Below are 11,484 nucleotides of genomic sequence, written 5' to 3' on the forward strand. Positions count from 1 at the left end.
TTACAAATAATGTGTCATGGAATGTTCTGTGGTTGAAAGAGGACCCCGGGAAGAGTTGTGCCTGGAACAAGATTTAGAATGTGAGCAGGTCTAAAAATGGTACCACATGGGCCTCTGTTGGACAGATCGACGTGGCGCTACACATTGTATCAACAATTTTAAGGAAAAAGGAAATCCAGGACGTTGCCCAAGCTGGTTCTGTGGCTTGCTGCTTTTGTAGACTGACTCTTTCCAGGTCTGGCAGATTTATTGTTTTGAGACCTAAATTTTTATTTTCCTGGCATGTTTCGTTTTGAATTTTGGATTTGAAGAATTTGCAGAATTTTTTTTAAGCCTCCTCATGTAGCTGAGCCTGAAAATTCAATCTTGGCATGGCCATCCTATAAAGATCCCATGGATAAAAACTGAACCATCTGTAGTCGTGAGTGTTCTGCAATTGGAAAGGTTTCCAGGGACCCTATAAGATCTGGCCAGCATAAATAAAACAACCCCAAAACCCAAGTGTGATCAAGAGCCATTGTTATAGTGATCTCGGGCTGGAGGACCATGATCAAACTCTTTTACAACCAGTATTTTCAAAGGAAGAGGACCTCAGTTCACACTTGATGTACATGTGGTTAATTGAATAAAGAAAATCTGAAGTGGGATACCAGTTGAGGAGGTTTGATCCCCCCCCCCCCCCTTGGCTTCCCTTAGAGGAGAGAGTCAAAACTCTTGGACAATCAGTTTCCAATTTCCTCTAACTATTTTGGCATTCATACTGCCTTCTCTTCCCTTCTCAAGCTGGAGAATGCTGTCTGCTTACTGTGGCCTGGTATTTTTGTGAGGGTTGCCTCCAGCTTGAATTTTACTTTGTTTATATAGAACTCTGAAAAAGACCTTTCAGGGAGGAGGGTGCAACAGGAATGCAGCTATGAAATTGTAAAATCCGCCTTGTGGATGGTGCAGGAGGACTTGGCAAAGCATGCCCACCATCTTTAGCATGGGAGAATGGGAGGGGAGAGCATGGACTGGCCCCCTACTTCACCCTGCACTTGAAATTTCCCCCTTTTCCAACTATGTTTCTTTTCTAGGGGGTGAAGGGAGAAGAAATATTAGATTGCAGAGAGACGGGAAGAATCAGAGGAACTCTATGTCAGAAAGGTATCAGTAAGGGGAGATGAAAACATAGGCTATTGAGTACCAGGGGGACCTCAGATACCATCCAACCCTCTCATTTTGCAGATGAGGAAACTGAGGCACAGAGAAGTTACACAATTTGCTCATGCTCCAGGTAGTAAGCATCCCAGGCAGGATTTGAACTTTGTTCCTTTGATTTCAGAGTCAGTGATCTTCCCATTGTTCCTTCCCCCCCACCCCCACTGCCTCCTAAGGAATAAATATGAGTGAGAAATAGAGGCTATATATATATATGTATATACACATACACACATATACATATATGCACATAAATACGTATATACACATATATACATATATATCACTATCATTAATACTGATATTAATTTTCACTTATTGGAGATGGTCATTTTCTATAATTTGAATTAACAAGCTTTTATTTTCTCACCCTCCAGTCTTTCCTCCCCAATCAAAAGAAGAAAAAGAAAAAACAAACCAACCCTTGTAACAAATATGCATAGCTAAACAAAATAAATTCCTTCATGGTTATGGCCATGTCCTAAAATGTACTGTGTGTCTCTTTGTGCACGTTGTATCCATCATCTCTCTGGTGGGCAGTAAATAGCATCACTGGTCCTCAGGAATGGTGGCTGGTGCAGTGATCTGAGTTGTTAAGTCTTTCAAAGTTCTTTGTCATTACAGTGTTGGCTACTCTCCTGGTTCTGTTCAGTTCGCTTGAATCTGTTTATATGAGTCTTCCCAGGTTTCATCCCTTTCATCATTTCTTATGGCACAGAGGTATTCTATTACTATCGCAGCCCATAATTTGTTTAGCCAGTGTATCTTTCCAGACATATCTCCTTACTCCCCTTCATTCACTTTACATTCCAAACAAATAGTCTGCCTGCTGTTCACCCATAGATCACATTTTAACTCTTGCCTTATTCACCTGGATAAAAGGCAAGCTGGTCCGAGGAGCAGACAAAGCAGGTGAGTAATTACACACTGTGACTTGAGAGGCTGTCAAAGATTCCTTCCTCCATTGGCCTGCCAGAAATTTTTTTTGTGCCATTTTTTGGGTTTCAGCATTATTTCCCTAGGCAGCTCCCACTAAATGGCTAAAAGATAATCGCTGAATGTGTTATGTGGAAGAAGTAACGTATTAATCCACCATTGGCAACCATTAACCCAAGAGCAGAGATCCAGCTTTTGGATTAATGTCAGCTTGCTAAAAAAAAAAAAAAAAAAAAAAGGTAACTTGGGACATGGGATAGTTTTGATATAGTTGCTTGAGCTGGGAAAGGTCTCTACTTTAGAGTGTTACTTGGGAAGCATTACTACTTTGTGCAGGCAGCCCTCACTTACTGTCCTTTCGCCTCTCACTCATTTCATCCTTACATTGTCTCCTTATTGCCTCCCCAGAGTTGTGAGCACAGGTTCTGTTCCTTTAACATAACCCCGAGCCCGTGAGGTGGGGGTGGGAATGGGGCTGGAGGGTGGGAAAGGCAGCAATGACCTGGGTTTAGAGCAGCTGCCCAATCCTGGTTTCCTTGGGTCAAAGGCAGTTAAGCTCCAAACTTGAAACTTGAAAGGAATGGAAAGCCAAAAAAAAGTAAAACAAACACCAACTTGTAATCAGCTGTAAATCATCTCCCTCTCCCTTCTTTCTTTCTCTCCCAGACACAAAAAGTCTCACTGAAGGCAATTTTCACATGGAACTAAGAGGAATTGCTGAAAGGAAGGAAGGAATGTTAGGCATTGTTAAGTTCGATTCAGTTTGACACTTGTTGCTGTGTGATTCTGAGGAAATTATTGTAGTGAAAAAGGGCTAAGAATCCCAAAGATTCACTTAATGAAGGTCACTGGGGGGGCCACAGAACCCAAATGTTTGTTTAATCCCTTCCTCCCACCAGATACCCCATCATTGTTTTAGCTAGTGGGGGAAAGTGGACTGGTGGTGATGGGGAATTATCAGAGTAAATATGGTAACTTGGGGTTTGCATGGCCGCAATACCCCCAAAAGAACTCAAAGCATTTTCCCAGAATGGTGTAATCAGTTTCCCAGGGTCTAAACTACAATTTGGGGAGAAGCTGCCTTTCATGATTTGGATTAACTCTTTCTACAGGCAGTATGGCATTAAGGCTAGAGGGCAAACTTTGGGGTTAGGAAGACCTGAGTTCCAACTTACTTCTGACACATAAGGGCTATGTGACCCTGGGCAAGTCACTTAATCTTTTCAATGCCCCCAAAAGACTCTCTAAGACCACAAATTGCACAAAAGTTTCTGATCTGCATTGATATAAAGAATTTCCACAATAAAGATTCCTTATGCTAATGAAGCTAATGATCTAGACTCCTCATCTCTATCTATTTCTCTTTTCCCACCCCCTCAAATAACTAACTCATTTAGGCCACTTGGTTACTAAGTTACAGCTTAAGCATCCTCAATGACAATGTGATAAAAATTAATGTAGCTTCCAAGTACAAGTTGACACCGGGAGAACCTGACCCACTGCTTCATTAATTCTTACAATATCCTGGTTCAGTTGGCTAGCTAGCATATTAAGCATTTGGCACCTCAGTTTCTCGGTAAAGAAAAAAGAGAGAAAAGTCCCACAGTGAGCTTGGACTAGCTCAGGTTTCCTCTGTCCAGCCTAAAGCTCAGATTTCAGGATTTTATTTATTTTCTCCCTGCAGCCTGTTTCTCAGTGACTGATCTTTCCTATAGCCTAGTTTAAGGAGTCTGGGAAAGGACTTTGATTATACAACGGGGCAGAACAAAGATATGAAAACCCAATATGTGTGAAGCGTTCAGAGAACTTTGACCCTAACTAGCTATTTCATGATGGGTAAGGCATCTACTCTCTCTGAACCTCACTTTCTTCACCTGTAAAATAGGAATATGATATCTGTAGTAGAGAAAATAAAATCTACTTCATAGGGTTTCTCTGAGATATTATATGGCACAGGGAAAAGACCACCAGCTCCCAAGTCAACAGACCTGAGTTCAGACTCACTGCTGCCATTGTTCCTTATATGACCTTGACCAAGGTCACTTAGCCTCCCCAGGCCTCAGTTTCCTCATCTGTAAAATGAAGGGATTATCCCTTCCAGCTCTAAATCTGATTCTGTGACCTTAGAGCCCTATATAAATATCAGTTACTCTTACCTGTCTGATGGAGATGGGGAAAATGTAAGGACCAATATTTGTGACAGGGGCTTACAGATCCTTCAACAAGAGATTACAAAACATTGAAATACTAAACCTGCCTCCTCTTGTCCATGAAGAGGTTAGTGATCCATTGGCAAAAATCAAAATCAACATAATAGAAATGTATACTTAATGTCAATAAAGGCGTTTTTGAAGTCAAGATCAGCAGGTGATAATAGGAAGGGAAAGCTGTCAAAATGGTGGGGTGTCTTTTAAAAGGGAGTTCAATAGAGGACTCATTAGGGCCAAGGTCAGACTGTTAAAATGAGACGTCATTGAAAGAGGGAGCATGCGAAATTCTTTTTGGGGTATGACCCCCCATTCTCCACCCCCTCCTCAACCTTGGCTTATTAGAAATGTAGGCTGGTATGTAGCTTTTAGGCTTTATTTACACTAAGAATAGAGGAGTCTCCTTGAGTGAAGAGGAGAAAGTTTGTGTTGTGTTTATGTGTGGGGAGGGGTAGTATGGGAGGATTCACATAGATGGTCCAGAAACAAAGGTGGGCAAAGTTCCATAAGTAACAAGGGATTTAGGCAAAGGGTTCTAAATGGAGGCAGGATAGAGGAGAGGAGATAAGGCTGGAGATCGTACGATGCATAAAGGTTATGTGGCGTTGTGTAAAGAGTGAAGAATAAAGAATCTAGCCCAGGCTCTGGACACAAACTAGCTGTATGACCTTGGGCAAGTCATTTTTGCTTCTCTTCAATAGTAAAAGGAGGGGACTAGAAGCGATGACCTAGAAGGTCATGATTATGATTTTGTGAATCAACACCTATTTGTTGTCTACTGTATACAGGGCTCTATGATAGACATCATGAGGGATATGCAAAACCTAGGCTATGATTAAACAGATGGTGAAGGATAGACCCCAAGTGGTCAGAAGGAGAAGGGAGCTAGGAACTGCCATATTTTCTTATTGGCAGGACTAGTTCTAGAGAAAATTGCTAGGTAGAGATTGTTTTTCCATCTCTTATTTCAGGGACATTCCTGTCACCCCAAGTCCTGGTCTGGGGTATTGAAGTGGTGAGTGGATAGAGTGCTGGACCTGGAGTCAGAAAGAGCTCAAATCTAGCCTTAGACACCTACTAGCAATTGACCTTGGGCAAGTCACTTAACCACTCTATGCCTCAGTTTCCTCAACTATAAAATGGGGATAATAATAGCAACTACCTCCCAGGATTGTTGTGAGATAATTAAATTAAATGAGATAATATTTTTAAAGCACATACCTCAGGACCTGGCATATAGTAAGCACTTAATAAATGTTTGTTCCCTTCCCTTTTCTCTTGTCCTTGCCCACTCATAAACCCACCCTCTGAATAGCAGCTCAAGGGAGATGTCTTCAGAATCTTCGGTTACATATGTTCAATCTCATAATTATTTATTAAGTGCCTACTTATTCTGGCTATCATTATGTTCAAGGTCCTGGGCATAATAAGAACTAGACTTTATATAGTGTTTTGAGATTTGCACAGTGCTTTGTATATATTAACTCATTTGATCCTCACAACAACCCTAAGAGATAACGGTTATTATTTCCCCCATTTTGCAGTTGAGAAAACAGAGGCAGACAAAGGTAAAGGTGACATGTCCGGGATCACACAGAGCCAGTAAGTATCTGGCGCTGGATTTGGGTTTCCTGACCCCAGGTCTACCCACCGCATCTAGCTGCCAGATGATTCAGACCATTTTACAGATGAAGGAATTGAGGCCCAGAGAGGAAAAGGGACAATCCCAAGGTGACAAAGCTAGTTAGTAGCAGAATGGGGATTGTGACCCAGGCTTCCTTTCTCCCAGCTGAGTGTTTCTGCCACTATGACTCAGAAGTACAATGAAACTCGATATCTGTTGTAACAGAATAACAGCATTTCAGAGTTGGAAGGGACCAAACCATGCCTGGAAAACAGTCCCCTCTTCAACACTCCACAAATGGGATATCAAGCTGAAATTTGTTTCTTTTTAACTTTTCCTCATTGTTCTCCATTCTCCTCTCTGGGGCAAGGTTAAACCATCTTTCATATGAAAGCCCTTCAGATACTAGACAACAGCGATTATGATCCCCCTAAATCTTCTCTCCTCCAGGTTAAACATCCCAAATTCCTTCAACTGCCCGTCACCCCTCAGAGCAAGGTAAAATCTTGAAGTGCCTTCAAAGTCAAGTCAAATCATCCAGTCAAGATGAAATTATGCTCAGTGGGACTGTAGCAGTGTGCATTCGTCTCTCTTATTTTTATTACTTTTTTTCTCCTCAAAGTTTATCCTCATATTTTCAAAATTAAAATATCAGGAAACAAATTCCAAGAATATCTCAGAGCATCTGTTTAGGGGGAAAAAGAGATAGAATAAATCAAACAGCTTTTCCGATGTACTGGAATAATCAGTCATTATTTGCTGCATAAAATAAAATGGAAGTATCCAATTAGGCCAGTAATTACAAGAATGACATATTTCTATTTTAGTCAATGATCTCCAGTTGTGGCACTCACCACAATTTTACCTTATGAACATTATATAGAATTTCAGGAGGTGGGGATCTTTCTGTCTCATTACATTTAATAAAACGTGAGTCCTACCAAAGCTCCATTCCAGATGGGACAAGCGATCCGGGCACTCCATCCGGTGAACCAAATCTTGCAGGAGAATACTGGGAAGAAAGCAAAAATCCCAGAGAATATGCTCAGTATTCCAAAGATGATAAGAACCAGGCTGGCATATTGGAATGGGCTCTGCATTTTTTCCTGAGTCTAGAAGTCAAGAATGTTGTGTCACCAAAGCTTGGCTTGAGGTATGTCTTTAAACAAATGTCTCTTAGATGCTGTAACCATGGCACTCAAGTGGCTAACTTCTTGGGAAAGGAGAGATTCTCTTTGTACCCTCTCAAAGGTATGATAAGCAATAAACAACATATTCTTCATAAAGGTAACAGGATTTGGTCTGATTCTAGTGTGTTTTCAGCTAGAGAGAGAGAGAGAGGAAGGCTGAGAGATGGGAGGAAGACAAGTAGAGAGACAGGAAGAGAGAGAGGTGAGAGGGAGGAAGAGAAAGAGCAAACCTGTGAGAAGACAGGGCTAGGGAGAGGGAGACAAGAGAAAGAGGCAGGAAGAGAGGTAGAAAGATGACAAGAGAAGTAAAAGGGGAGAGGGAGAGAGAGAAGCAAAGAAGTGATGAAGAAGAGGAGAGAATAGAGGGAGAGAGAAAGAAAGAGGTGAGAAAGAGGAGAGACTAGAGGGAGAGAAAGGAGAGAAATGAGAAAGGAGAGGAGAGGAAAGAAGGAGAGACAGGAAGGCAGAAGAAGGGGAGAGAAAAGGGAGAGGTGGAAAGAGGAGAGAAAGAGAGAAGGGAGGAGAAGGAGAGGAAAGGATCTAGAGAAAAAGAAAGAGAAAACAGAGGGGGGAAACAAAGAGAGCAAAGGAGGGAGGGGGAAATAGAAAGAGATGAAAGTGGAGGAGAGGAGGAAAGTAGAGATGAAAAGAAAAAGAGAGGAGATGAGGGAAGGTGAGAAAAGGAGCAAAGAGGATAGGGCAGAGAGAAAAAGAAGTGAGAGAAGAGAAAAAGGAAAGAAGAAGAGAGAAAAGAAAGGAAATAAGAAGAGGGGAGAGATAGAAGGAAAACAGATAGATTACTGGGTATTTTTAGAGATTCCCCCATTATTTTGTCCTATCCTGGTCTGGTCAGTGACCACTTCCTGGCTCAGTCAGATGGGAAGATTTGCTGACTCTAGTCACTGTTTTTTTCCATCACAAAGCCCTACATAAATCAACATTTACAGTCCAGTTTCCCATAAAACAGACAGCTCAGACCAATGTTCTGCTCATTCATGTTTTGCAAACTCCAATCACTTGGGGCCAGGGCAGCCTTTCTCTACCTTATCGGCTCTCACCATTTTTGTATCACTGGAATTTGTATCACTGGAGTAGGTGATTCATTAGAAGTGGATTCATCCTAAAAATGGTTTTATTCTATTAAAAAACCCCTATATGAAAGTTTCATCATTGAGCTCTCCTCCACTAACTGTTATAAATTCCCTTAATTTAACCAACTATGGTGATTTCATTTAATGGGCCTCTCTTCAAACTTTTTTTATTCCATGCCCAGTTACCAAGTAAAGGGCATAGAGATATAGGAGAAATGACAACTCTGAGCCATGATTTCACTGGTGAAGAAAACACTTTTGTTTTCATCTATTCTTGGATCAAAACTCAAGTTTTAGCTGCTGTAGCCTATGAACATTTAAACCATTATCTGTTAGCTTTTCACGTAAGGTTATACCTGTGTGGAGATGAAGACACTGAGATTTGGTCTGAAATCATTCATGAGGGCTGGGTGGCTGGGGCTTTGTCCCAGAGCAGTGAAATTAAAGTCACTCATAGCCCATGAAGTCAAACAATGTAGCTCAGTACCTGGTTTGGAAGAAGACTTAATTAAAATAGGAAGCTTGTTTAATCCTTTTGGTTGTGTCCAACTCTTTGTGACCCCATTTGGGGTTTTCTCGGCCAAGATACTCAAGTGGTTTCCCATTTCCTTCTCTAGCTCATTTTACAGATGAGGAACTGAGACAAAAAGGTTAAGTGACTCACCCAAGGTCACACAGCTAGTAAGTGCGGGAGGTCAGATTTGAACTCAGGAAGATGAATCTACCTGACCCCAGGCAGGGTACTCTGTGCACTATGGTGCCACCTAGTGGCCCCCAAAATAGGAAACTACCATATGGCAAACTGGGGTAGGGGAGATCTTTCATTACCTATTCTACTTCCCTCCAGCCCTCCTGAAACCTTACACTCCCTCTTCTTCTCATTCCCCTACGAAAATAAAGATGTGCTTCATGCTTACTATTCCAGGTAGAGTTCGTGGTCATCCACTGCTTCATGCATACTCAGGTATGCCCTCATGCAAACCCCTTCCTAAGTAACTGGTGTCCTTTCTTTCTTGAAATGACTTTGTATTAATAAGCATACAGACACACATACACATATATACACACTACATGTATAATATGCATACATGTGCACATATGTGTATCTATGTATTTAGTGTGTGTTTGTATTGACTTCTTTGTGCTCTCAAGGAATCCTTCTGCCTCAGTTAGACTGTAAGCTCCTTCAGGGCAGGAACTGCACAGTTGGTGTTATTGTTTTTCCTGATGTCCCCAGAGCCCAGAACAGTACCATATTTTTTTTTCTTAACTAGACCTATGATTTCATGAGTTTGGTGAAATCCAAGTTAAGAATTTAATGGATCACAGAATCATGTAGTGTCAGAAAAGCCTTTCAAAGGCTATTGAGTCTGACCCATACCCATAAGGAATCCCCACTCCAACATAACCAATGTGTGGCCATGTAGCCTTAGCTTGAAGACCTCTTAGGAGGGGAACCCCACCAACTTCCCTAAACATCCCACTCCAATTTGTGGCAGCTCGAATCATGAGGAAGTTTATCCTAGTGCCTTTTTGCCACTGTTTCTGCCCTCTAGGGTTAACAAGAACAAACCCTGATTCCTCTTCCAGATAACAGCCCTTCAAATACTTGAACATAGGTATGAAGCCTACCTGAGTCTTCTTTTATTCAAGCTGAACATCCCTAGTTCCTTGCTTTTTGAATGAGTGAATGAGTGAATGGCTTCCCTGTTACTGATAGTGTACAACATCCATTTTTAGAATGAATTCCACTTTCTAAAGAGATTCTGGATGAAATATTCTCTCTCTACTCTGTTAATGTTCTTTTCACAAATAACTTCCATGATGAACATCCCATCTTTGGCATTCTTTGGGGGAAAGAGAAATCAACAAGCTTTTATTAAGTGCCTTCTATGTGCCAGGCACTGCACTAAGTGATTTACAAGTATTTATCTCATTTAATCTGTTGGTACTCCTTGAGTAAAAAGATTCCGTATTTATCTATGTGCAATTATTCAAGATGAGGAGGGAGACTTTCACCTGATCTTGGAAAAATAATTTAAGAAGCCAAAAAAGGAAATTCCAAGTCTTTTTTTAAACTTAGGATCAAGCTGATATTATCAAATATGAAAAAGAACAATTAGTTTCAATATTATATAAACTGTTTGCAAAAACAGGAAAATTAGAGAGATGAGGGAAACTAACAAATTTCTTCTATGAGACAAATATAGAAAAACAGATGCCTGAACCAGGGAGAGATAAAGTATAAAAAGAAAAATGTGGACCAATATTCCTAACGAGAACTGATGTCAAAATAATGAATAATATATTAGCAAACAGGTTACAACACCATCCTGAAAAGCTTTAATGATATGATCAGGTTGGTTTATATGAGGAATGGTTTATATAAGGGTTGTTTTGATAGTAAGAAAGTTTAAACACAATAGACCACAAATAATAACGAAACCAATAATATCACATGATTATATCCATGGATGCAGAAAAACCTTTTGACAAAATACAACATACATTTGTATTTCAAAAAATTTGAAAGCTTAGGAATCAATGGACTTTTCCTTAAAAGGGTGAATAACAGCTACGTAGAACTAGGAGTTAGGATTATCTGTAATGAAGAAATGTTAAGGGGCCCATCTAATAGAATGAGAGGACAAAACACGGACATCATCTCTCACCACTATTATTTCATATAGTTCTAGAAATGAAAATTATAGAAATAAGACAAGAAAAAAAGGGAAGAGATATAGGCCATGAAGAAGTAAAAAACTGATACTTTTTGCAGATGACATATTTACTTAAATAACCTTAGTGATTGAATTTAAAATTAGCAACTTCAGTAAAATAGCAGGATATACATTAAGTTCACACAAATCATCACCTTTTCTGTATATCCGTAAAAAGAATCCCTAAGAACAAAACCCCCAAAACAAGAAGAATAGACACATCCTATTGAGAATAACTGTAAGATTGTATGAAATATCTTGGAATCTACTCACTCAGACCATCAATCAATCAATAAGTGCCAAATACTATGCTAAGTATTGAGAATGCAAAAATAAAGAGTCCCTGTCCTCAAGGGGCTTACAATCTAATGGGGGAGACAACATGCAAATAAATATATACAAAGAAAGCTACATACAGGATCAATAGGAGATAACTGACAGAGAGAAGACACTGGAATTAAGAAGGGTTAAGGAAGGCTTCCTGTAGAAAGTGGGATTTTAGTTGGGACTTAAAGGAAG

The 11,484-nt window shown here is 40.3% G+C and overlaps 1 protein-coding gene across 1 annotated transcript in view; it reads right to left on the reverse strand.

Annotated features, from left to right (window-relative positions):
• TMEM212 (transmembrane protein 212) overlaps nt 1-7,089 on the reverse strand; it is a 32,082-nt gene extending 24,993 nt beyond the window's left edge. Inside the window, exon 1 of the mRNA XM_027875840.1 lies at nt 6,906-7,089. Coding sequence (XP_027731641.1) covers nt 6,906-7,064 — 159 coding nt within the window. The 5' untranslated portion in view covers nt 7,065-7,089. The remainder of the gene's footprint in view (nt 1-6,905) is intronic.
• Nucleotides 7,090-11,484: the final 4,395 nt, after the last annotated feature.

This window comes from Vombatus ursinus, unplaced genomic scaffold, assembly GCF_900497805.2.
Source record: "Vombatus ursinus unplaced genomic scaffold, bare-nosed wombat genome assembly UNPS02014810.1, whole genome shotgun sequence".
NCBI classification, from domain to species: Eukaryota; Metazoa; Chordata; class Mammalia; order Diprotodontia; family Vombatidae; genus Vombatus; species Vombatus ursinus.